The following is a 27,481-nucleotide window of genomic DNA, read 5'->3' as shown; positions in this document are numbered from 1 at the left end:
GACCCTGCATGGAAGAATTACCCATGAGTGCTCTCCTGTGTGTGATTTAATGGTACATCTGTTTTACAGGTTTATTCTATTGAACTGTGATCATAGTTTTATTCTGTACATTTTGGATAATAAAGTTTATTGGGAAAGAAATGCAACATCCATGTGTAGTTTGCTTATTCCAGGAAGTACAGGTTTGTGGGTACAGATCGTACATGTTCAAAAGATATATTGGTCTCAACAGGATTCAATTCAATTTAATTCAAACAATTGTATCGATCTCACCGCGAGCGATTCATTTGGAACAGCTTGTACAAAAACATACACACACACAGTTACAATTCAGGAAATGAAAGATAAGAATATAAATACATAAATAATTTGTTAGGCTGTAGACGAGGATGTTTCTCTGGTTGTATAGTCTAAAAGAATATCTCACCAGGTCAGGTTAGTGGCACTTCTGGAGCAGATGGAATGAACCCAGTTATCACGGAATCATGTTTATATTTGAATTTTTCAGAGTTATGTAAGAACTTTGTTGTCCATGCTGATGTAATATCTGAGTGACAGTTCACTCTCTCTGTCCCAGTCTGTCAGCTAACAGTAATATTTCAATAATTCTGAACCATCTCAAGCTATTTTACATCGCACAATGAAACTGATTCCTGTTCAGCCTGGAGTAGGGTGTGGAGTCTGCCAAGACGGGATGTTGCACACAAAACAGCATCCAACTGACTGGTTGTAAACACTCAATAAAAATTTAAGATTAGTTTTTCTTTTTTTTTTAATCAGGCAGAGATACAGAAGTATATATACATGTATATATATATATATATATATATATCTGCTAAATGTACTTGTTTAAACTAAAATAACTCATTAAAAAGCAAGATGGCCACTGTTAAGACTTATAATTTTTGGGTTAATATTACTGATGCATTAACATATATTACATAAAAAATTTCACCACTGGTCAAGGTGACAATAATTTTTACTAAATCATATGATATTAGGTCATTTACTTCATAACAATGCATCATATCTAATACCAATATCCATATGATTTAATATATTAAGGCACAATTCATGGTAACATTTGCAGTGGAGTAAAATACTTTTTTATTTGCTTATAGTGGAGTATAAATATAAAGTGGCAACAAATAAATGTAAAGGAGTACAAACACTTCATCATACAGAGCTGGTGCAAATGTCTTTATTTACTCCACATCCTATCAAAACTTAAAGAAAGCAATTCTACAAGAAAAGAAAATGAAAACCACATGACTTGTTGCTCATATTTTTATTGCATATTGCACTTGAGTTGAAAATACACAATTTGTTGCTTTGCACAGTACAAACTGCAACATTACTTCAGCCAGAAACAATAACCAGACAGACATTTTCAGAACCATAGGCCATCAACATATCCAACTCTATCCAAGCTTTCTGTCCATAAACATCACATTTGACACCCAGCTTCGGCTGAAATTTCACATCTATTTAAAAACAATGTATCAGGCAAAATGCTTTTTTTTTTTCAAATATCTCCTCAATAATTAGGTAAAAAGAAAATATACATTCAGTTCCTGACAGAGTGAACTGAAAGTAACATTTGATGAAGCAGTGCTTTGGTAAAAGTAGCAAAGATAGTTGCACAGTAAAGACAAGATAAACAGAGGCAGACCAGACCAAACCAGACTTGTAGTAAGATAATAAATTACTTAGGACAATGTATTAACTTTTGTGTGAAACTGTTCATTAAAAAGTAAAAACTTGACTGTACAATACAGCTTTTATTGCATAAGATGAGACATATGGCTTCTTTAATCAAATTATGAGGTGTGTATTGCATTCTCTGATTGTTTGTATCACTACCAGTAAATCAGGCCTCATCTTTATGATGTAACATATACTGTATCTTATACATATGTTAGGTGGACGGATTTTAAACTAAAACAATTTTCACATAGTTTTTTTTCAGTATACACAGCAGTTAAAATGTTATAAGCAAAACTCTATAACTATAATTACTGTAACAGATGATACTTTTGAATTGTGATTAGTTGTGTGGTATCTCAAACACTTCACATGTCCTCTTAATCTTAAGGAATCATGACCATGAACATAAATGTCGATCAATTGTCTGAAGAGACATGACTCAAATGAAAAATAATGAAATGCTGCATTTAAGAGGGAAACTTTGCCCCAGAATCAAAAAACAACAGTGAGGAAAAGGCACAAAGAGAAAAGCCAGAGGCAGCAAAGATGAAAGTGCAGAAACATTTGATGCGAGTATTACAAATACACTCTCACAGTGAACCAGCAGAAGGCCTGCAGGGAGCCGAGTCAATATGTAGACTGCACAAGTGCTGACTGCATCATGTAAATGACTTTGTAAACTACACGGATCACTGGAGAGAAGAGGAACGTCACACTGAGGAGTCAAGGTCGGCATTCATCTTACTGTACATCTCATATATAGCATCGACAGTGGCAGAAAAGTTGATGAGGAATTTTCGGATTTTCTCCAAGCATTCCTCTTCCTTGACGTCTCGACCCTTGGAGAGCGCCTTCAGGAAATCTGACTTGTATGGAGCAGCGTAGAGAGCAGCCTGTAAATCAAACAATCATTTCAAAATCATACACCACATGTATTTTTCTAACAAGCTCTCTGCTCTCTAACATAAGCTGCTTTCAGACATGCACTGAACACCGCAGATCCACTGAGGGGGTGTATGTCTGATCTGTGGTGATGCTTCTGACACATGACAGACGCAAAAAAGAAAAAAACTACAAGAAAACAAATAACTCTTGAGGATAAAGTGATTGTGGTACACGTAGAAGACACAGAAAAAGTTGTCAAGAGAGTTTGTGGTGATGAGGACCAACGCCAATGCTGAAAACAAAATCAAGTGATCTCTGCAGCAGAATTAACATGTGACATCCTCTGTGCCTGCTGCAGCTCCCCTCACCTGAATCCTGCAGAGGATTTGTTGCTGTTGTGAACACGTCTGAGCAGAGAATCTCCTGCTGCGTTGTTCATGCGTGAAAGGAAAACTGCAGAGAAAGTCCGGATCCAAATCTCCGGAGATCCTTCGCTGAACATGTCTGAAAATGGCTATACAAGTCTCTATTAACCAACAATGTAAGGAGGAAACTGACCTTGAAAAGTTGCTGCACAAACCAGCTATGGTACCTCTTCAGGGCTATTTCATAGGCTTTGGTGATATTGACTCGGGTGAGGTTTGGATTGTCTTCATCCTTGTCACCGTCCACGAGGCTCTGAAGGAAGACTTGGATAAATCGTAAACCCCTGTTGAAATACAAGATTATGAGCACACCACTTCACAACACAAACCCCCCCTCCCTAACAAATATCACATTTGTCAAACCTTTTCAGCCACATGAGATTAAAGGTCGCTCCGACTTTGGGCCACCCTGCTCCGTGCATTTCCTTCTCTGCCTCCAAAATCTGCTGCAGCGTCTTGAACCGTCCTGGGTTGGTATCATAGACCGCCTTGATTTTCTAGTAGTAGAAACAAAAGTTTTTAAAGTAAAAAATTAATGAGTAATATACACACAACATATTCAACTCAAGTCACATTAAATATTTATTGTACTTACTGTGATGTTGCCAGATAAGTCAGCTTTAATTGGTGCAAAAACAGTAGAACCAAGGCAGTCTGAGGAGAAATATTTACACAGGATGTGAGAGAGAATCATATCAGAGAATGAGGTCTTTTTTAAAAATTGTTTCTCCTTATATTACAACTTCATTACCAGTTTAATATTAAGAATTTCCTCATGAATTACGACCTAATTCTCAAAATCTCAAGTATTTCTTTCTTCAGTGTTGCCCTCTGTCTCACACATTATAAGAGATTCCAGAGCTTCAACAAATCCAAAATATTACAGGCTTCATTAGAGGGTTATTTTTATTTTTTAAAAAGCTGCATTGCAGTTATGTAGTTTGTGCAATTTAATTTAGTTCCACATATTCATCATGAACGGCAGCAAAGATCTGGACCAAGCAGATATGGAATCTGTGTGTAAATTCCAAAGTGACATATGTGGCACATTTGGCTCGAGTAGTTAAAACTCTTGGAGCCGACAATAACCCCGGCAGGTAACGCCAATGTACCTTATTATGCCTTATTAGGCTAATCATCAGAGTATTATTATTAGGTGTCTTTTAATTAGGCGGCTGAAAGATCTGAGTATTTGGTGACGGGCCTGTGAACAAAGAGACATCTCGAGTGGCGACCACACACGGCTCCTGGTTGACCCACTGACACAACACACAGCTTCAGCCTCTGAGCCGTTAGTGGAAACTACCCGGGACGAAATCCACTCTGTTGTGCTGATGTAATGCATCGTCACAACACTAACAGCATCAAAAGACACCCTCTTTAGAATACATTTTTTTGTTGTGCATAAGATGCTTCTGGAAGCTAAAGGCAGTCAAACAAGCTGCTGCTAAAAGATATCATGATAAGAATATTTTTGTAACATAATTTGTTCTTGGCTTGTGACCAGCGCTGACCACCCACACATGAGATAATCATACATATATAGTTGTAATGCAGTATTGCCCACAAAATCAATAGGAAGAGGCATCTAAAATACCTGTGAGAATGTACAATACTATGAGTGTGTGTACTTTAATGGCTCGTAGGAAAGTTGGCCAAGAGATTTCTAGGTCAGAAAAAACAATGGTGACAAGGAGGAAAAGCTTAATGTCGCCATCAGACTTGGTTTCTCTCAAGGGTTTCACATGGCAAATTCAATAGAGGACCTTTGGCATATTAATACAGAATGAAGTCGCACAAAGATGCCATGGTGCACCATGCCACCAATGAATGGGCAACGGGAACTCAACACCAGACTAATCAATTTTCACAACTTAAAATCCTGGCGAGTGGATTAAATTATGCATGATAACGGATTGTGAACAGCTTGATGGAGAGAAATACGATCTCCCCGAAAAAGATTATCATTCGAACGGATCAAGATCGTCTTGTTGGGCCTGACAGAAGTGTTGTGACAGATTTGCCTTACAACAAGTTTTGTGTCTATTAATAAAAGTTAAACAAATTTCACGTGAAAATTTAACAATAGTGGAAAAGGGTCCATTGCAGAGGGCTACTTTTGAAAAGAGACCTTTTTTCCAGGCATTTCTGTGCCTATACTGCTTATACAACTATAAAACTATAATTATCACTTTGTCAGTGCCATCCTTCTGGCCTATACAACTACAGGCCTCTGACAACTCAGTCATTATAATAAGCTGAATAGAAATAAACTTGTGTCTGCAGGAGCATCATTTCTCTGCAGGCAGTGACAACTCAGAATAAGGATTTCATATTTTATTTCCACACAACTTCACATCCAGGAATGTCACTACATAGTCTCTGCCATGTCACACTGTGGAAACTTTACTTACCAAAGAACGGTGGAAGGTATGACACAGCCTCCAGAAACGGTCTTGTTTCCACCTGTCTGTCGGCTGGCAGCTGCCTGAACTGGTGCTCCATTAGCAGAGCCATCGCTTTAGTCCGGACACTCGCTTTACCTCTGAAATGATAGCAACAGGCTGTCAACCCCGCACTGCAGATTTACACTGACACCAGGGGAGAGGAGGGCAACTCTGAGTGTGTGTGTGTTTGTGTACGTGTGAGAGAGAGAGAGAGAGAGAGAGAGAGAGAGAGAGAAAGAGAGAGAGAGACACAGAGAGAGATGGTGTGTTGTTGTCATGAGCCACTTATAGGAACAAATTTCAGACTACAGACTGATTAATTGAGGATAGGTTCTGATGGGTTGTGCAACTTGGGACAAAAGCTGAGCCCTCAGTTGGGATAAACAGATTTTTGGGTCAGTGGTTAATGTTAAGTTAATGTTTAAAGTTTAGCTGTTGGTTATGTATAGGTGTAGGTTAGGGTAGATTAGGGTCAGTGTTAGGTCAGGCAAAGGTTATGTTAGGCAAAGTTCTTTTTTATGTTTTGGTTTAGATTACGTTAGGTAAGGTAAATGTATTTTTAGGTAGATTAGGTTAAGTTTAGGTTAAACTATGTTTTGGTGTAGATTATGTTAGGTAAAGTTTTGTTTAGGTGTAGGTTAGGTTAAGTGTAGGTCAGGTTAGGCTTATATTTGAGTTAAAGTTAGACTATGTTATGTTTAGGTTAGATTAAGTTAAGTTTGAAATGTCCACGAACATGGTGCTTTACTGACAACTAGTGGACTAGTCTGGAAGTACAGTATTGACCTGGTAATATGCCTATAAAGATGACTCAAGGGATTTTTATTATTAGTCTATACTATCTAAATCTAAAACATCACAAAGAAAAAGAAGCTGTGCCAAAACTTTTTCATAAGTCACTACTTCAGTCCATAAGCTGTGATTAATGATTAATAACTCATTAAAGCTACTATAGCCTCATAGACCAGTTATAAATCATTAATAAGAAGAACTTTGGGATATTATTATTATTATTGGGAAGAACATTTGTGTGCAACAAATAAATACAGCACATTATCGATACTCATCACTGCCATATTTTCCTAACAGATACATTTCTGTCTTGAAACGTCTTGTGGGCTCTCAAACTATGTATTTGTCCTAATAGATTCTACTTGATGATTTCTCATAAAGAAAAACATATTTTTCTGTGTATCGACGTCTGAAAGATATTAACTTCGCGTTTTCCCTCCTGGTTTTCTCCTCATTTTGACCTAAACTTCATCCCGTAGCGTGGGAGTAACTAGGAAGTGATGTCGGTAACTAAGAGAAACTGGAGGAAAGAGGAAACTCAAACCACCGACTGAGTTGAACAAACATCGAGTAAAGGAAACAGACTTCGCCTCCAGCAGCGTGAGTACATGTTGTTCATCGGGTTCTTTAAGCTTTGACTCAGCTGCGACCGTGTGGACGAGCTAGTGAGCGGTGTGACGCTGTGTTCGTGTATTTTTCATCACAGTAAACACGTCACATCACAACAGCACGTGTAGGATTAGCAGGAACATAGCATTGACTGAATAATGATTGTTGGTGTGAGAGCTAAGGTTTGGTTCAGACACTGGCGATGGTCATGTTTCTATAAAACATGCAGTAGTCTGGATAAAGCTGAGGTTACTTCTTCTCGTTCTCTTTAATCGCAGTGATTCAGATCTATGGCTCTGCCGAACCTCTCGGCCCATGGACCCAGCCGCTCCCGGGCGCTGGCCGGTCAGTTGGCCCGGCAGCGGGAGCAGGAGGCCCGGTGGCGGCAGCAGTGGGAGCAGCATGCTCGGTACTTCAGAGAGCAGAGCCTCTGCGGCCAGAGACAGGCGGTGTGGAGCTCCGGTCGGTCCTACCAGCGGAGGTAAGTCATCCACCTGCAGAGCTGCACCGAGATATCAACAACAGCCGCAGGAAACATCACAAATCACAATTTGTCTCCTCTGTCCTTACCATCAACAAGAGTAAGAAAAAAAAAATCGCAGAAACCTCAGAGAGAGCCACATGTGATGGATCCCTCTCCCAGGACGAACAGCAGTGCAATAGATGCTGAGTGTTACTGAGCACATCAACAAAATAACAGTATTTACAAGATTGATTAGAAAAATAGAGAGAAATTGCCTCGTTGAGAGCAGTTGGGTTCCTGTTGATTATTCTTTAGGTGACATGGAAAGAAAATAGTTTTTCAACTCTTTTTCCCCCAGTATGTCGTCATACCATAAACAGAGAATGAAGGAGGAGAAAACGGCAAATCTGGAGCGGCGCAGGAATCTGCTGAGGGCCATGCTTCAAAAGGAACAAGACCAGCTGGAGGCCGAGCTCCGAGAACTGGTAACTGACAGGAAAACACTGACAAGTCAGTATTTGCAAAAAACTGAGGAGCTTCGCACAGCCAGAGATGAGAGAAGGAAGAAGGTAGCTGCATTGTATTAGGTGCATATTTCTTTTCCAATACAGTGTATAATCCCTGTTACTTATGTTTTTTTATCCCTAGCTTGCACAAGAGCTGTTGCGGGAGCACTGGAAGAAAAACAACCCAGAGTTGCGAGAGGTAGTCAAGTTTTAACTATTAATGCAAAAGTGACACGTGCCAAACTTGTTACCTCGATGTCTGACTGTTGATGAACAGATAAATGGCCTAAAGGAATCTAGTGACCATCCTGTATGTCTGAAGAACCCAGCAAGTAGAGAAAACAGACACTTTTCTTTTTACAAGACGTCCATTTGATCTGGAAACGAATAGGTCTTGTGATGCAGATATTCCATGACTTTCTGTTAACTTGAGCGCAGTGTCGGCTTGGGAGAATAAAATGTTCTGGTGTCCTTTCCGCCAGAGGTCAAGTTCATCAGTATCTCTGTCACGCCTCTGTCAGAACTTGCTCTTTGAAACTGTCCACAGGTCGACTCAGCATTACATAAAGATCATGTTGTCAGCCAATGGCAGGAGCAGATATCTGTGAAGAAACAGGTAGGAAATTCAAACACAACTCTTTTACAACAGTCTACGGATAAGATGTGTTTGTCAACTGCAGGAGTTTGTGTACAATATGACATTTTAGTCAAACCAAAAAGTGGATCAATTGCTCCCCAGTTCTCTGAAGTATTACCTTCACCAGGCCGGCAATGACACATAGGACCCACAAGTCATTAAACTGTCATTATCCTTTTATGTGACTGATGCAGGTAACAAATCAATTTTTAATTAAACAGCGCTCATGTCATCTGTGACCACAGTATCAAGTCTGATATCTCCTCAGGTTAATCCCCTCAATCTGCTACATAATTTAGAAAGTTTAGACACCAACCCTAAATGACCCATCTCTTTTTATACACGCAGCAAGAAGTGGCAGTGCAGGAGGAGACGACGCGCTTCGAAAATGAATATGAGCGCACCCGAAAAGAGGCTCTGGAGCGGATTAAACAGGTGGAGAAGAAAAGGAAAGCAGAGGAGCTCAAATTAGGAGAAGAGCTCTGCAAACAGATGGAAGAACTGAAGATGAAGGAAGAAGAGGTACAAAGATGTTGGGCAAGATTTTTCTTTTGTGAAAGGGGATTTTGGAGGTTTAAGCATCATCTTTTTTTCTCTCTCTCTCAGGCCACTCGTCTAAAGAAGGAGCAAGAGGCTCTGCTGGTGCAGCAGTGGGAGCTGGAGAACATAGAGGAGGAGAGAAGGAAGGTGGAGGAAAGACGAAAGAATTCTGAGATGGGGTGAGGGAAGATCTTTCTTTGGATAACTAATCACATTTGGGATCATACAGTTAAAGGTAGATTAATTAAATTTATGTTCCACCAGATATTTCTTGATCCGTCAATATCGAGCTCAGTTGAAGAGAAGAGCGCAGAAAGTGCAGGAGGAACTGGTAAGTTTACTTCACCTGCTGGTGAATGTACTCAAGATTTGTATATATTTTTGGGGTTTTGACATCTTCTTTGAATACTCTGCCTTCCAGGAGGCCGATCGTAAGATCCTGGCAGCTTTGCTGGAAGGAGAGCAGGAGGACGAGAGGCTGGAGACCGCACAAAGGGAAAGGGCTGTCGCTGATGTTGCCTGGATGAAACAAGTGATTGAAGAGCAACTTCAGTTAGAGCAAGAACGGGAGGCTGAGTTTGACATTTTGCACAGGTGAGCACCGAGACTCAAGAAACCTCTGACTCCGCAGGCAGGGACCCCTGCTTCTCTTCAAACATAAACCGCTGCACTTCATCCATTTTAGAGAAGAAGCTCAGCGTGTATGGGAGAAACGAGAGGCAGAGTGGGAGAAGGAGAGGAAAGCCAGAGAGCGGCTCATGCGTGAGGTAAGGTTTTTTCAAAAGACTTTGACGCTGAACAATTTAATGACAGACTAACTTTCCTGTATTTTTCTTGGAAAGGTGCTTGTGGAGCGACAGCAGCAGTTGGAGCAGAAGGTGCAGAAGAACCGCAAGGCTCAGGAGGAATCACTGAGGAGACGAGAAGAGTTGATCCAGGAGCTGGAGCTGGAGAAGGACATCAGACGTCAGGAGAAGGAGAGAGAAGAGGGTCGCAGGACAGCATATATACAAGGGTTAAATGCTCAGGTTGGTACATGCTGCAGTGGTATCGTTTATCATTGACAACTTAAAACAATTTCGAGTCCCCACAGCTCAATGTGAGACAAGATGCTTTTTGTAATAATACAGGCCTAAAGCTGTTTGTGTGTTTTCACTGTAGGTGGAGCAGCAGTGCCAAGAGCATTGGGAGAAGCAGTGCCAGAAAGAGCAGGACGAGGAGGGAGAGAGGGAGGCCCTTCAAATCCAAGAGGAGGAGCTGAGGCTGGAGACGCTGAGGATGGCCAAGAAAGGGTATCAGGAGAAGGTAAAAATGATATAACAATCATTTTGAATGTTGATATTCCAAATTTGTAAGTTATCAGAATTAAAATAGGTTTGAAACTGTCCCTTTCAGATTCACAGCAGACCTCGTTCCGCCTGGACATGGGGAACCTAAAACTGTGGAGTTAAAACAGATCTGTATATTTATGTATTTATCTAGATGTGATTATCCTTAAAGGATTGGTTTCACATTTTTGTGTCAAGTGTGTCTTAAAACAATACTCAAATGCCAAATTGAAAACACTAACAATTATTGATTGCTGTAATTGTGCCTCCTGTCCATACCAAGGTTATTATAGTTTGGAAATTTTCATTAGTTTTTATTTTTATTTAGTTTTTCAGTTTGCTTTTTTATTTCAGTTTAGTTTTAGTTAGTTCAACAAGTGATCTTTTAGTTTCAGTTTAATTTTTATTCAGTTTTAGTTTTAGTTTTTCCAGGTATTAAGAGAAAGCCTTGACTTGTAGAAGCTGAAAAAGGATGAAACAATGTGTGACACCAAATATGGTTTATCAAGTCCTTTAATTTCATTCTTGAACCATCACCTGCAGGACAGGCAGGAATCGAGGGAGAAAACGAAACGACAACGAAAATGAAGCTGATTTTATCTGCAATTCAATTTAGTTTAAGTTAGTTTTGCATTGTTCATTGTAGTTTTTATTTAGTTTTAGTTTCTTTTGTATTTTTCGTTTTTATTTTTATTTCAGTTAACTAAATAATTTTTTCATTGCTAGTTTAAGTTTTAGTCTTAGTTTTCGTTAACTATAATAACCCTGGTCCATACTGGCTCGTAAGAGACCCCTTCCCAACATGATTTCAGTATAACAGATGAGGACAACATTCACATTCCTCTTTCAATGTAAAAATACACTCCGGAATGAATCCAATCAAGTGGCAATTTTTTCTTTTGGTGAAAAGTCCATCTTTTTGCTTTTCCAAAAAACAGTTTTCTTACTGAGCCACTGTGGAAGAAAGAGAGATAATTTCATACTAAAAAAATGTATTTTTCTGAAGCTCCATATTATTGTTGGTTACTCTTTTAAATACATTTATGGACACATTGGACAAGACCATAAATCTTGTCCCACATTACACCTTGTGAAGGGATGTCTTCTTCAGTATGGAGTATGGAGAAGATAGAGCTAATCCCAGCTGACATTGGGAGAGAGGTGGGGTACACCCTCAACAGCTCACCAGCGAATCACAGGACCAACATACAGAGACAACCATTGGCATGTGTTCACAATGTGTTCACACCTATTGTTTCCATATAAGCTTAGCACCAGAATGGATGAACAACTTTATCAATCTGTAAATGTAATGTAATTAATAATCACATGGACATGTTTGTTTAAAAAAGTGAATCTCTCCTTGTCCATGTCTTTTTAAGAAGTGAAACTGGAGTGTGAGGCCATTCGTTCATCTTGATGTTAAAAATCCAGGGCTGGTTGTTTGCATCTGTAGAGAAGAAGTGGTTTTATTTGCAATTTCAGAGCTCTGTAAGGAACACATATTTTGTATCCTGAATTTTTTAGACTTTTGATAAATAAAACTAAAAATGTTCCAACCAAATCAGTCCCGTGTTTGTGTCAAGGAATCAAAAATGATAAAATCTCCAACTACAACAGGCTGTAGTTATAAATTAAGTTTATTTAGAAAATAGTTATTTTTCCAAAGTCCAACTTTGGAGCTGCATTCAATGACATTACCTTGATCAGATTTCAAAAAACGATGAAACACTTGGTGGGGATGAATGCTGGGAAGCACATTAATAGGGGAGGTGTCTACAGCTCTATCCCACATGTTGCACATAAATACAAAAACTAGCAGCAACGGAACAGAGCACAAAACACATGGACTTAGTTCAGTATGGCTCTTAGCTCTACATATGCTGTAACATCACCAACACTGCAATGGCACATGGGACCCCAGAATACAGTGCAGTCTATAGCCTGTTAGAAACACACCAAATCATTACAACATCCGGGTCACAACCTGCCCCCCCCAACTGACATGGCAAATCAACATACTGTGTACATAAGTGCACAGCAGACTGGATTACACTGGGACAAAATGTATAAATGGCTTTTTTTGATGTAACGAACATTAGCATTGCAGAGCTACAAAGTGTGAAGTAATGAAGTTCCCAATATTTAATGAAAGTTACCTAATTAATCTGTTTGTTTCTGAAGATTCAACTTGACAGTATGAGTGTTTGCAAGCATTCAATGACATTCCTGGTTTTTTAGCATCTGTGCCTTTCTTTAGACTGATAACATATACCTGTATCACCATATAAGTTTACTGTAGTGTGCTTGAAGTCTATTTGTAAGTTAGAGCAAGTTTTAGGGAGAAATCTAGAAGCCTCTATATTTCCCTGGCCTGCTGCATGTCATCTTTACCTCAAGAGAAATTGTGCTATTATAACAGCTGAATATCCCTAAAAACAGCTGCTGACTTTTTCCCTTGAAACTCGGAGCTGGCTTTAAATAATGTCAATACCTATTCATAAGTTAAAAAACAAACAAAGGCATGCATATACCACAAAAACAAAAATCCACAAAATTATTTTAAAAAATATAACAAAAGAACTGAGATGCTAAAGGGCTTTGCAGCCTTGTAAGTGCTGTTAGTTGGTGTTCTCCTTTGTGGTGATGGTGACTAGCTGCTTGGCAGCCTTGGCGATGTCATAAGCACATTGGATGACCTGCTGAGTGACCAGCTGCATGTCCGGCCCGGGGCAGCCCTCCGACGGGGCGGCCTTCCTGCACTCACTCTGGAGCCGGTACGCGCTGGATGTCAACAAGCGCAGGGAGCTTCTCACGGTGTCCGAGCGCGGCCTCTGCAGAGGAAGGTGAAAATATCACGGGAATGTCTTTATATTGTGTCCTTTCAAAACTCAGCAGAACGATGTTAAAGGTGTAGGATAAATTGAGTCCAGATGGAATTCTGCTGGCCTAAAACCTAAGTTGGTTTGTCTACTTTACCTTTCACCACACTTAACACACACATCTAATAATATTTAGTACCTTGGTTATTGGTACAGTTTAAAATATTTTATTTGAACTTGAAACTCAGGTATTTGTACTGCGTTTAAAAGAAAACAATAACTTCTCTTTAAACACACACACACACACACACACACACAGTGCAAGGTTTTTTTCATACCTTGGGAAAGAGGGCAGCCATTTCTGTTACAGCCACATGTATTCTTTCTGAACAGGGTACGAAGCTGTGAGGAGAAGACATTTGTCAGTGAGTTCAAAGTATTGATATCACGTCCACATGAATCTCAACATTATAAAAAATGAATGAAAATTGATTTCACCAAAAGTTATTTCATGCAAAAAACTGTCATATTCACAACACATCATGCATGCTTCTACTTCAGGCTGACAAGATCGAACACACATTTCGGAAAAACATTTTTAGTCCTGTAAGAGTTTACATTCAAAAATTATGGATAAATAGAAAAAATCATCAAAATAGAAATCTGAAACAAACCTGAAAAATGTCAAAATATTAAAACATGAATCACACTTTGGTCTATATCTATTGAATGCAAGTAACTGCACAGATGTATTGTAATGTTTTACTTTCCATCAACTAACTGAAGCCAAGTTAGTCAGTGAGAAAAAATATCATCAATCAAGTTTTAAACTAGAGCCCAGCCAATATGAATTTTTGAGGGGTGTGGTTATCAAACCCTAATGTCAAAGAAATGTAAATGAGGCTTGATATTTAAACAGTTTACTCATAAACTATAAAACAAAACACAAATAAAACCAAACATGTGGAGCTGGAGTGAAAAAAATGTACATATATTTTAAAACATGTAAAATATAATCAGAAATGCATCTTTTCTGAATTGTTATTATGTAAAATAAAAGTTCTTATATCAGCAAACGTAAACAATACCGATGTATCTGTGAGAGGCTCGTATCAGCCGTCAGATATACAGTATATATACAGTTTATTATATATTGGTCAGGCTCCATTTTAAACAGAACAAAATCAAGCGTTCATTAGCACATTGAAGAAAAAGATTCATCAGCTTGTTAGCAGGTGAGAGAAGAAAAGGAGGGAGGGAGAGGAGAATGAAACTGTGCCTGGGAGGCAGGGACAGAGGCCAGAGTACCAGGAGGTGGGGTCAGGGGACCGGAGGCTGAGCGGCTGCAGGGGAGGGGGGGCCTTGTCAGCCCAGGGTACCAGAGTGCTGAAACATCCCAGACTGTGCCTGAGCCGACGCACACCTTCACGCTCAGATGGTCTGCTCACGGCAGCGAGGGAGGGGGGGACACCACAACGCAACAACATAACAACAGCAGCAGAGTGGAAGTAGAATGGGGGGGGGGGGGGGGGGGAGGAAATTATAGAAAATAAATAACAGAATCATAATGACAGGAAGAGGAACTTGGGGTTTAAAAATGAAAGCAAGGAAATGAAAGCTCTACTGATTAAAGTAATGAATTTCTTTTTAGATTCTGACCTGTCGTGTTTGTTCTCCTGAGCAGCTCGCAGCAGCTCCTGGATGTTCTTGGTGATCTGCTCGGTTTTGCGGATGACATCCTCCGTGCTGGGCAGCGTGGGGTCTGACTCCATCTCCAGACTGTCCAGCTCAGGGATGGAGCTGCCCTCCCCCAGCCAGCCACTGCTCCTCAGCCTCCCTCGCCTGCTCAAACTGCAGGAGGAAAGATCATTTATCGTTTTACTCTGCGATTTATCATCTTCCACTTCCACTAATTTACTCTTACCCTGAATCTTCCAACTCAGAGTCGTAGAACGTGTTGTCATAGTCACTTTCCGGCATGCTGCTTTGCTTCTCGAACTTTGAGGCCTAGACGGAAGAGAGAGGGCATAGAATTCACATTCTTCAATGCTACAGATTCATCGACAATGAGCAAGAATGTACATTTATATTTAGTTTGTTGTGCCAACTTCAAACTGTGTGACGCCATCAAACTGGAGTACAAACATGTTAAAGTGATGCAGACGACTGCAATAAGCCAGTACAGCTGTGAAGCAAGAGCACATCATATACATTTACAGCATTTATACAAATATTAGTAAAACAGATTATGAGTTAAGATAAAGTCCTCCTGTCAGTTCGACAGAGCTACTAAAACTGTGTTACACTGTTTGCTTCTTTGTTAAAAGGATTACACAAAAACTACTGGATGGATTTCAAAGATACCTGGATGGGGCATCGGCCAAGACAGAAATCATTACGTTTTGAGGCAGATCTGTACAAAGGGGGCCAATCCAGGATAGTCTTTCCCTTTAACATTGCAAGACAGGATGTTTGCTTGTTTTTTGACAGTTTCACAAATTTCCCGAGGAATAATTCATAGATCCTGATGAAAAAAACTAATCAGGCACATTTAGGAACCTGACATCTATGAATTTGGGAAATTTGATGCAGTTTAATTGAATTAAAGTGGATTCTTGGTCCTTGGCAGATGCATGTGCTCAACTGAATGACATTCGAGTTTGTCTATGAAAAATGTTGAACACCTAAAGTAAAGGATGGACAAAAACATCAAACAAACACATGGCTCTAGACACTACATCTGAACCATGACACACAAGCTTTCTCCAAATAATAGAGAAGTAAACCCAAGAGGGTTTTTCACATGAGGGGAAGTCAGTGTTCGGATGAGTTCATAAATAAAACTAAATGTCACGCAGCACAAATATGTGTGACACAGAACAGGAGACCTTTGTCTTCCACCAGTAAGAGTTCACTGTCATCTGATATGTTCATTGTAGCTTAACTCACACACATTCAATATCAGACTGAAAACTATACTTATAAACAGGAAGCAGTGCACTCACCCCACACAGCCTGAACGTACATGTTCATAACCTTTCAATATTTGTAAAATAAAATGCTGCACGTGTAAGCTTGCCCGAGGAAAAGCGATTAGTTCATACATGTTTAGATTAGTCTGTGTTCTGCCTGAAGAGATGATCGGTCTGTTAAGACTGTAAACACTCATGGATGACCTCAGTGTTGAGAGCATGCTGCTGAAAGCTCACTGTGCAAAGTGGACAAGCTTTTGTTAGACAGAGTAAAATACGTTTTCTCGATAAGCAGAGGATTTGAAATGTAAAAAAAAAAAATATTGGAAAATTGAAGAACTTAAGATGTATACAACATACATTTAACAATCGAATTCACAAAATACTAAATTTTCCTTATTCTTACAGGTGGTAGTGACAAAAATAAACAAACACTGCTAACAAACTTTGTCCAATCATTCAAAATTCAACATCATCTGCTACACAGGATTCTGCAGCAAACAGAAAGCGTTAAAATGATCAGACGCTGCATCACAAGCACAACTTTCTGCTCTGTGTTCAGGCTGAGGTTTTGCAACACAATTCCACTTGTGTAGCCGCAAAGTGAAGATGATGCTGACGGAGGAAGGTGTCTGGTGGTGAAGGGCAGCCAGTGGAGGGTGGGCTCATGCAGCAGAGCAGAGAGGGGGCGGCATATGGAGAGACATGAAGGCGAGGGACGAGAAAGAGGTAGAAATGGTATATGGCTCCGAGTGGATTTGCCGTGTCCCACGAGGTGTGGACCGAGTGGGGATGTACTTAACCTTTTGAACACTTTCGTCCTTCGACCATGACATGGTTGATGGAAATGAAGGGAGGGATGAAGAGGTGGTCACAAAAGCGCCCCTTTCCGTCTAAAGACAGGGTTCAAATCACATTTTAAGGACACATTTCTTCAGTTTTAAAATGAAAGGTGTAGCGAGATGACGTTAAGACGTCCCACAAACCTCTTCAAGTCGTTTGTGGTTTTATCACATACTGTATATTGAGAAAGAAGCTGATGGAAACAGTGCAATGAATATGAGCATTATCAAGGTTAGAAAATCCTGTTATTTTAGAAGGCATAGTAATTAATGTTATGTGGACAAAAGAGCTTGGTTGTGTTCACAGATCATCCTCCTACATGTGAAGTGAAGAGTGTCCCAGAAGAAATATGAACCTGGGAGTTAATTGGAGTTAATTGTAGGGAGAGAACTACAATAAATCAGCTCAAATATAACTGAAGACAAATCAAAGATAGGTCAAAGAGGGGGAAGGCAGTTTAGTGAGTGTGTGGATTCATCATGCATTACAAAAACACAGAGTATTTGTATGGTAGTTTTAATGCTTCATCAACATAAAACACAATACAAAAAACCTTCAAAGTTTCTCAGAATAACAGCATCTCTTTGTTTGTACAGCTACGTTCTGACTAAGGAACAAGCAGCACTCCAGTAAACAACAGCTATATACACACAACAGTCCTGTGTATACTTCAAATCTGGACGTAATGAAATGTGACTGGCTCTAATTGAAATGCATGAAATTGTGCTTTTTGAAGACTCTGTCTCTGATGCTGCAGAAAACTACCCAAGGTGAGAGTGGAAAAACATTTTGGAGAAAGGTTTGCAGACAAGGTGAATACATGAGGGCAAGTCATGGAAACATAGCAGAGGAGAGGAAATGGCAAAGGAGAGCAGGGAACAGGTCTTACTTACATTCTTACTTACATGAGGTGGGAAGGGTTGCAGGGTGGGGATACCCTCCTCAGGGTAGGAAGTTTCCCCTTTAGGGAGATAGGGCTTCAGGCCTGAGCCGGTCTCATACATAGACATGGGCCGACTGGCCCGTGCAGACTGCCGGCGTTTCAGGGCTGAGGGACTGGAAGGGTCAGGGTAGTCTGAACCGCTGGGGATCTGATAGATATTGGGTGTGACCTGCCGCCTGAGAGACGTGTTGTCGCTTTGCAGAGATTGAAGCTGGAAGAGACGGTCAGCAACAAACTAAGAGGTGCTCTCAGCAAAGCAAGCTTTGTTCCCTGTCCTGATCAATTCAGCCTTTTTCTCCCATTGTTCCTCTAAATATTTATTCCCAGGGGGAGTGAATTTGAATACAGATCTCAAAAAAAGAGAGAAAATAACAAAAAACTACTTTCTGACTTGTCACCACCATATATATATACTGTAGATATATATATATATAACCTGAAGCAGCTTAAATTATAATGATTGCTTGCCTAAGCTTCAGAGAAATATTCTTTTATTCTATATCTATTAACAAATTGTTTTATCAGCTGAGGAGTCTCTTATGATAATATTACCTTGTACATTATCCTCGAAGAATAAACTTGTGCCATTGTGCTGCAATATCCACAGTTTATCATCCTTGTGACTGTTACTGAAACAGCTTGCCATTTTTAAACGATCTAATCTGAACCACCTAATATCACAGCAATAACCAGACTTAGGCTTTGGGAGAGGTTTTCCCTTTGTCTATAGATGCAAAGCAAGTGACAAGCAAGCAAAAGATTGTTGCACAGGTCAGCAACAAAGGTGAAGTTTAAGTCAAAGTGCAGCTACAGTACAGAGAGATTGAGCAGAACAAAATCAAGAAGATTTTGTCAAAGATATACTAGCCTTAATTAATGCAACAACTTGCATTCAATGCCGAGAATGATCTGGCGTACCGGTGTTTAAAAGTAGGGAGGTGAAACTTGAGATGTAGAGGGACTTAGTTATCAACATCTGCTGGTGTCTGCTAAGGGCTGATTTGTTACAGAAACTGTGTTCATATATATAAGAGAAGCCTGCATTAGAAATATGGTAACCAATATCTGTCCTGTCCAGCATCTTTATCTGAATGTTCTCTGTTGAGAAAATGTTAAACCACAAATAACGACTCGCACTTACATTCCTTAGTATCTATGCATAGACTGTACATAAAGATTGAGGACATGACACTTTCCCCCAAAAGTGAAGCCAAAGCATCTCGATCACCCCGATGGCTGGCTGCAGTAAAGGTCATAATCCATGATAGTTTCTGTCATTTAGGTCATTCTTATCACACTGAGGTTTGTTTAACTGTTCATTTCCCCAGTGAGTTTAGATTTATTAAGTTAGTTGATGCTATAAAAAAAAGATTAAATGTGGTTAACAGCTGAGACCAACTTGCCATTGGTCGATTGCATGTATCAACAGGACATCGATACTGCAGCTCAGCTCCAATATTGTGCAGAATCTGGCTCTAAATTATGTCAAAAGCACAAGATGGTGGCAACTATATCCCAGATATTTTATCTTCCTTTTTGTTAAGATGTGGAGGATGCGTCGTCCATCTTTATATACAGTCTATGGCCTACCCCCAAAAAATGAGAGACAAATTATCTGCACCCTACTTCCAAACAACCAAATTAAAACCCTTTTAACATGTCAAACAAATATGTAACCTCACTGTCAAGGATTCATTCTGACAAAACACGTAGCGGTAACATGTAACATCTGTGGTCAAAATTATATAATGTATAAATATATCTCACAAATCAGCAGTTTGGTGGAGTAACACTATTTCAGACTTTGAGGAGAGTGCTTTCTATGAAATTTCTATGAAATGTAACTAGTTAAAAACATGTCCAACAATGAATCCACATGTTAATAGCTAGAAATCATCTAAAAACATTCTATGCAGTAAACACAGTATATGTGATGAAGCAAGGCACACACATACAATTTGAGTTAGTGACTATAACTATGAATGGATAAAACCTGTCATGCTCTTGAAACATGCTTGTTAGTAACATTAAATAGCATAGTTATAACTATAATTTATAGATAACAAGAAATGTGACTAAACTGTGTTTGTTATGAACTGGAGTGAAGGTGCACTTGTTCTTCTCATATCTACAAAACAAACCGACACAAAAAAAAAAAAGCAGTTTACATTCAAGCTATGAAATTGATCATGCTGGCCAAAACAGAGGGTGGACCAGCAGGGTGTCACAGCAGCTCGGCCCTCACTATAGCCCACAGGCTGGGCCTCCACACCAGAGAGCGATCACACTGGGCAGGAGAAGAGCTCTGCTGACCGCTGTGGCCCCCCCCTCAGGCTGGCCCCCGGTGTTAGTGATCTTAAGGGTGGAGCTCGGTGGATACCTTTTTCTGCATCAGCCTCAGCTCATCGCTCAGGTTGTTATTGGCTTTCATGAGCTGCTGAATCTTGGCTTCAGAGGCAGAGAGCGCGTGTTTCACCTCCAAGTATTCGTGCATAGTAATGGGGCTGTCTGAGAGGTCAGAGTCCAGACTCTGTGGGATTAAAAACAAAAACTGTAAAGACATCTAGAGAGAGACACGTGTCTGCCATGGTTTTAATATGTAATGCTATGATACCTTGGTCCTGTCTCCTTTGCTCGAGGGGAGCTCTTGATCTGTATCCTCGTCAGACGCCACACTATCATAGTCAGGCTGGTCCTCCTGGCTGTCACTACAGTGTCTGACAGCCACACTCTTCAGGATGAGTTCAATATTGTCTAGAATGAAGGGACAGAGTCAAGCGGGAAATGTCCAGTCCCAGTAAGACCTAAGACATTAGATACTGACCTTTGGGACAGGCCACTGAGTTCCCTTGTTGTCTGCGCTTAGCATCACTTAGTATGTCGATCACCAGCGTTGCAAATTCATGTGCATTAAATCTTGCAAGTTTCTGTCGTCCCTGATATGAAAATAGAAGGCCAATTTATTTTCAAAATTAATCCGTACATATCAAGAAAAACAATAATATATTAATAAAGGGGTTCTGTGAAGATTACTTGCCTGGTTTCGTGTTGATGAGTACTCTGGATTCACAGGCAGGAAAGGCACCACGGTTGTTTCCGTCACCAGTGTGCTGTGATTCTGTGTGGCCAACCACACTGCAAGAAACAGAAGAATGAAATCAGTAATGTCCAGATCAAGTCAAAATTATCAGAGATAGGAACCAGAGATTCTCTTTTGCCATTTTAAAGGTTCAGCGTGTAGAATTTAGTGACATCTAGTGGTGAATTTGCATGTTGCAGCTGAATACCCCTCACCTCACCCTCCCCTTCCAAACATAAAAGAGAACCTGTGGTTCTTCAGTTGTCATAAGAACTCAAAGGGTTAGTTTGTCTAGTCTGGGCTACTGTAAAAAAAAACATGGCAGCCCCTGTTGAGAGGACCCCCTCCTGATGTAAATATAAAGTATTTAAATATAAAAGGTCCATTCTAGGGTAACGAAAACAACTATTTGTACAATTTAGATGATCACATGTTAGGATTATTTCATAATCAATTTATACCACCTAAATCTCTAAAAAACACCTTTACTCTAGTGTATCATTGGTCACAAGCATACAAGACAAAAAGACTTGTACCTGCATCTGTCTCTCGTCGGTCCACCTCATCATACACGTCCATGGCCAGCTCCTCGAATAAATGATTACTGAGCTGCATCAAAGTCAAGAAATTAAACTTAGTCCCAAATTAGTCACCAGATGGAAAAAAGCTCAGAACAGTGAAATTCTACAACTGAAAACCACAACAGTACTTACAGACTGTAGTTTCTTCTTTGCTGCTTTGGCCAATTCTGATAAGTCTAAACTGCTGGGAACAAAAAATAACTCATCATTAATAGCTGTTGAGAAGTCAACAGGATTTAAACTTCAATCTGATGAATACTTACATGTTCCTTATTCATCGTAAGAAAGCAATAAAAAAATATCAAATGAAACATTTCAGAGGAGGTTAAACAGTGTTTTGTCTGCCACAATATACTTGTTTGGGATTAGAGCTGAGAGGAAAATACTTTTTGTTTTAATGAAATATTTTCAGCAATTACAGAGCTTTTAGTTTGACTCTACTAACTCACTGGGTCTTTTATCTTCAGCTCATATAACAGATGCTGCAGAGAGCTCAAGAGCATGTCAGAACGGGCCTCAGAGCAAAAATCCAATCATAAACAACTGCCTCACTGCTCTCGCTCTGCATGCTCCATCTAAGTCAAACCATATCAGATATGCACATGTTCATTCAAAGACAAATCGCTGAATATTGACTCACATCACGCTGATTTACAGCTCAGGCTCTCTTACCTGTCGGCCATTTGTGGAACAATGAAGTGCTGGCTGTTTTTATGATCTGAAAGGAAGAAGAGGGAATTGGAGAACTGCCAGAATCATTGCTGACACTTGAAACACTTTTTTGAGCACATTACATAGTTGGTATTCACAAATTAAACTGACTGGGACATTGTGTTCACATCCTGAAATTAAAAGCAGGTACAGCATCAAAACTACCTCTCTGTCTCTGATTAAGCAGAACAATCACAGAAATAAATACATGTATTCTTTAGCCTATTTCCTTTTGAATACATGCATTTCAGTTCCAGATCTTTCTCACCTGGTTTCCTCCCACACAAGTAGAATGCCAGTCGATCAGTTAGTTCATACTGAATCTCCACCAGTCTGTCTGCCAGGTCATGTTGGCCAGCTTCCCTGAAAAATTATTTTTAAAAGAACATTTCAAATTGGATAAATGACTGAAATTTGCTAAATATTTTATATTAAAATTTGTTTATTGAAAGTAGCTTACCTTGCATAGTCGATGGGAGTTTTGCCATTGCTGTCAGGGGCTCCAGGATCTGCCCCATAAACAGTTAACAGTTCAGCCTGAGATACTTGCCCTGCCTTCGCTGCTACATGCAAGGGAGTGTTTCCCTTTTCCTGGAGTAGAAGCAGATTCAAGAGCTCAAATCAACAGGAAAGCAAACAGATGAAAATGTATATGAATTTATATAAAGAGGGTGAATCTTACGGGGTGAAAAAAATTTGCTTGTGCTCCGAGGGATAGCAACCTCAAACAAGTCTCCAGATTCCCGGTGCGTACACTGGAGTGAAGTTGCTGAAGAAAAAAAAAAACACTATTAGTATGAATTGGAAAATGTATGAAAAAAGTTTCCTACAAAAACATACAACACTTTACTCATAATCACTGTGAGCAGCCATTTCTCCTCACCTTACTTAGATCCTTGGCTGTCAAGCTGTCGTCCTCTCGGCAAGGCATGCGATGGACGAATGCCAGCATTTGATATTTGGCTCTTATAAATTCTGATTTGTTTGGGCTTTTAGTACAATGAAAAAAAAAAGCAGCACACATTAACACTATTTATTATTATAATTATGATCATTTTAAGTTTAACAACCAATAAACAACCAGAGAACAAAAGGCTCTGTAATTATTTCAAACGTATATGACTCACTGCAGTTTGTCCTGAGGGTTGGCCTTGCGTTTTCCGCTCATCACAGATGCAGGGTCCAGGAGGGAGTGCTCCCATATTGAATTGGAACCGTTGCTGTATAATGTCTGAACCATCTAAGTGAAATCAAAGAGAAAAATGTAAAATGCATCCAATTGATTTTACCTATAGAATGCTGACTGTCAATTCTGTTCTCAAACAAATACTTTCTATATTTGGACAGAAATGAATACAACTCAGTTGTCAAACAGATTTATCTTGGGCAAAGCATTGGGGAAGCTAAAATCAGAACTACAGTAATAAAGATAACATGATCTCAAGGTGTTTTAAGAAACAGTTCAGCCTCTGACAGCAACAGTAAACGTCACCTCTGAGAGTGTAAAGATCCCACAGAATCTAAAAATTCCCACTGAGGTGTTATTACCTGAAGCTGTGTAGGAGGCCACGGTGTGTGCGTCAGGTGGCGGACTTGGGAGCTATGTCTTCCCAGACTCCGGTGAACACTGCAGCACTCATCACAAACCAACACGCCCCTGTTCACGGAGGCCCAACGAGGTTCTGACAGGGATGAGAAATGTGTAACAGTTCATCTGCTCCTCACATTGAGGATATGCTGATTTTAAAGACGACAGTAGGACGACAATAACCTTTTATTTATCATGTTCTCAACCAACTATTACACAGTGGTACTTACATGGTAAAGGACACAACCAGCAATTAAAAGATCCAACTAACAAGTGTTTTCTGTGTAGACAAATCCTCACGTGACATATTGTTCTGTGCCTTAGACCTCAATTGTCATCTAAAATTGATCAAAAGGCAACAATGAGCCGCACCATTGTACTTAGTGACATATTCCTTCATGTTTATGAATTCATGTCTAAAAACAGTCCCCAACAAATACAATGTTTACACCTACCTGAGTAATGCACTGTTTTAAGGGACTAACTGAGCCCTTTTCAAATTGATATTCAAACTTTTGACCTGTACATATTGAAAAAATGCAAATCAAGATCATAAGGGGCAAAGAGCAACAGACAGGGAAGGGAAAATGAGAAAGAGAGACGAAAGAGAAGAATCGAGAATAAGTGCCTGGCTCAGATCACAGGAAGCATTATTTTCATAACAGTAAACACAAAGTAAAAGTAGTGTACAGACTCTATGACAATAGTGATTCAAGGCCATACCCCACACTGTGAAAAAAGGAAGTGTAGACTAACAGTTGTAGGTGGAAGCACACCAACTTTATTGTTGAGCAATCAAGCAGCTTCCCCTTTCAATACATTGTTAAAAAAAAAAGATATATATCCTAGTGCTGCATTATCAGGCAATGCGTGGTGTTAGAATTTGAGAGTGCAGAAGATACAGAATACTCTGTGCCCAAAATAAATATGTGTACTTAACCTTGACCTATTTGGAACACTTCATGTACTACAAATGCCTCAGGGTTGTGTTGTCTCCCATCTGTACTGAGACTCTGGTGGCAGCAAACATCTCCAAAAATATGGTATATTCATGTGCCACTCTGATAGCCAATTATCTGTTGAGCACATTGAGTGTCTGGCACGGTGACAGCACAGACAGTGAGACTGTAAGTGTCTTAGCAGCAGCTGAGGTGTAGGAGGAACAGCTGCGGGGGTTGCTGGTCAGATTCTGACCTGATCCCCAGTTTTCAGCGACTTCTCCGAACTTACTCGCCACCAAGACATGAGTGTTAGTGCTGACATGCCTCTTTTACCCTTTCCTCAACAAGTGCTGCTAAATTTAATACCACATCTTTGAAACTATAAATATTCTCGTCCAACAACTGGCGACAGTCGTACGGAGGAGCAATCCGTGCCAGCTGCTGTGGAGACCAAGGGGGGGTTAACTAGCTTTAATGACCTGATGAGAAACAAGGTACGAAAACTTGACGAATCCTGAATATTTGGCAAACTGATATGGAATTACAATGGTTAACCCTCTCTAAAAACAATCTCTCACGTTGGGCCATATTCACAAAACATTGTGGTGCCATTATGTAAAGAAAAAAAATCATCTGCATTGAAAGTATGCGGTTGATTCACTCAGCATCCTGTTTTGCTTCCTGTGCCTGCTGAAAAACATCGCGTCACTTCTATATAAATGGAACTTCTAAAAGCACCTCAGACAATGCAGCTACTACTTGTTCATCTTTCACAGAAACAGTAAATTGCCGAAACTTATATAAACTTTTCTCTCTTTCCTAACAATCTATTTTTTAAAACCAAAAATATCTGCTCAAAGGTGCTGATGTTGCTGTGATGCCATATAATGGACACAGTATTACATTTGAGTTTAAATTTAAAGTCTAATATGGCTATGTTTTGCTATAACTTGTTTCTTTTATCAATTTCAATTCCCATTACTTTTGAATTATTTTGTATTCTTCTATTTGTTGTATTTGCTTTCAGATGTTGTATTTTATTGTTTTCTGATTTTAAATGCTATAGTGTTACTGTATTTTACTTGTTGTCTTTAATGTTTTATTTTCTTGATGGAAATCCTAAGATTTGGATTCCAGATGTATAATTATACTTATTAGCACCAAACAAGATTCTGTAAAGAGAGTTATCTGTCCCTAATTCATGATGAAGTGGATATGAGTAATTTCTTAGAGGCATCCCTCATGAAAAGTTAGATCAGCATCCACAGTCTTTGTGTGTTATACTCTGTACCCACTACCTTTTTAAATGGATGATGCTGTCACCCTAGTTGTTCTCCAGACATGACACAGAGCTTACAAAGCAGTTTCCTGCTGCTGATCTGGGAGGAGATATCAGAATTGGAGATTCAATTTCAGATCGACTGGAAACCTCTGAACGTCGCATAAGAAACACTCATGAACATGTTGTTTGTGGTTCGAGACAAACCTGGATTTAACAACTGTACATACAAAAACACATTTAAAATCAAGCAACATGGATGGAAACAGAAAAGAAGAAGAAAGCTGCTACAGGTCTGATTGAAACCTGAGTCCAGGGAGGTACCACGTTAGTGAGTGATCTGTCAACAACACTGACATCCTGCCCAGTCCAAACACGCAACTACATGATCCACATTACTGCACAGTGTGAAAACAGCTTGAACCAGCAGCGATAATCAGATTTAAGTCAGAACAGTGGAGGCTTATTAAGGACCCACACCTCAGTGGATAAATAAAGGCTAGCAGCTGAACCCCGCGGGGATGGCGTGTGTTAGCTTACCTGGGACATTACAGTCAGCGCAGAGCTCAGTGTTTCTCAGACGTTTAGACATCCTGTCCTCGGCTCAGGGGGAAATGTCTCTTCACAATGAGCAGACTGTGCAGTCCGTTAAGCTAACCATTGATTACTCTGTGTGGGGACGCCTTCCGCGTTAGCAACACCTCGGTTAGCTTATTTCAAACAACCCGAACGACGACCTGCTACTTGTTTAACTTCAGGTTAGCGTCTAACATTAGCACCATTGTTACTGTGCCCAGAGGAGGAAGGTACAATGCTACCACTTGGCTGAGTTAGCACCTGACTAGCTAACTAGTCTCTATTTGCCTGCTAGTCTTCAGTGTGAGTGTGAGTGTGTGTGTGTGTCAGACAAGCAGCAGGGCTACATGCAGCTGCAGCGTTACCCAGGGGCTACACTGTGCCCAGAGTTTAGCCTCTCAGGTGACACACACCCAGCATCGATAGAATAAGAGACATAACACTCATTTTCTCGTGAGACCATGTTTTCACACTTACAGTTAATATTGAAATATTAACACTTCAATGCACGTGTTAGTGTTTGCTGTGGTGTGAAAACAGCACAACCTGACAGACCAGACTGGGGGCGAGAAGACAGAGAACAGGCGCAGGAGGTGAGTTTGATTTATTCACAATTTGAATCCGGTGATAGTCAATAAAAGTTTTATTTACAGCTGCTGCTGGAGACGTCGCATGCTTGGCTACAGCTTGGTTAGAGCAACACATCTCACCGATCAACAATTCAATTGTTTTACACAACTGATGTCACTCTTTGGAAAGGATGGAAGAATACACAAGGAAAACAGTGTCAGGCACCAACAGTACATG

At 39.9% G+C, this 27,481-nt stretch overlaps 3 protein-coding genes across 19 annotated transcripts; 1 reads left to right on the top strand and 2 right to left on the bottom strand.

The window, feature by feature from the left end:
• Nucleotides 1-2,277: 2,277 nt before the first annotated feature.
• Nucleotides 2,278-5,653, bottom strand: gltpa (glycolipid transfer protein a). The gene is made up of 5 exons (XM_020100890.2): nt 5,432-5,653; nt 3,613-3,671; nt 3,381-3,514; nt 3,151-3,301; nt 2,278-2,600 (listed from the first exon to the last, which is right to left on the bottom strand). Exons 1-5 carry the CDS (start codon nt 5,532-5,534, stop codon nt 2,418-2,420), a joined length of 630 nt encoding a protein of 209 aa, XP_019956449.2. The 5' UTR covers nt 5,535-5,653; the 3' UTR covers nt 2,278-2,417.
• Nucleotides 5,654-6,722: 1,069 nt separating this feature from the next.
• tchp (trichoplein, keratin filament binding) lies at nt 6,723-11,903 on the top strand. Its single transcript, XM_020100992.2, has 13 exons — nt 6,723-6,856; nt 7,144-7,346; nt 7,687-7,897; nt 7,977-8,033; nt 8,382-8,450; nt 8,820-8,993; nt 9,078-9,190; nt 9,276-9,342; nt 9,433-9,605; nt 9,697-9,778; nt 9,854-10,039; nt 10,173-10,316; nt 10,407-11,903. The coding sequence occupies exons 2-13, from the start codon at nt 7,156-7,158 to the stop codon at nt 10,446-10,448; spliced, it is 1,509 nt and encodes a 502-aa protein (XP_019956551.2). The 5' UTR covers nt 6,723-6,856; nt 7,144-7,155; the 3' UTR covers nt 10,449-11,903.
• A 58-nt stretch (nt 11,904-11,961) lies between these two features.
• Nucleotides 11,962-27,018, bottom strand: git2a (G protein-coupled receptor kinase interacting ArfGAP 2a). Of its 17 annotated transcripts, none has more exons than XM_069523805.1 (22): nt 26,639-26,997; nt 24,109-24,216; nt 23,839-23,972; nt 23,418-23,530; nt 23,174-23,279; nt 22,973-23,059; nt 22,751-22,881; nt 22,559-22,653; nt 22,252-22,297; nt 21,712-21,763; nt 21,535-21,607; nt 20,957-21,054; nt 20,744-20,855; nt 20,534-20,673; nt 20,300-20,449; nt 17,870-18,130; nt 16,937-17,026; nt 15,086-15,168; nt 14,821-15,012; nt 14,470-14,601; nt 13,500-13,563; nt 11,962-13,173 (listed from the first exon to the last, which is right to left on the bottom strand). In XM_069523805.1, exons 4-22 carry the CDS (start codon nt 23,528-23,530, stop codon nt 12,961-12,963), a joined length of 2,238 nt encoding a protein of 745 aa, XP_069379906.1. In that variant the 5' UTR covers nt 23,839-23,972; nt 24,109-24,216; nt 26,639-26,997; the 3' UTR covers nt 11,962-12,960. The 17 variants fall into 17 exon arrangements, with proteins under 17 accessions (XP_069379906.1, XP_069379907.1, XP_069379900.1 ...); XM_069523806.1 differs by lacking the exon at nt 26,639-26,997 and adding an exon at nt 24,334-24,476; XM_069523799.1 differs by lacking the exon at nt 24,109-24,216 and having other exon boundaries at nt 26,639-27,018.
• Between the last annotated feature and the right edge of the window lie 463 nt (nt 27,019-27,481).

This window comes from Paralichthys olivaceus, chromosome 4, assembly GCF_024713975.1.
Source record: "Paralichthys olivaceus isolate ysfri-2021 chromosome 4, ASM2471397v2, whole genome shotgun sequence".
Taxonomy (NCBI): domain Eukaryota; kingdom Metazoa; phylum Chordata; class Actinopteri; order Pleuronectiformes; family Paralichthyidae; genus Paralichthys; species Paralichthys olivaceus.
Note: the sequence above shows the minus strand (reverse complement) of the source record. Positions and strands in the feature narration are given on the sequence as shown.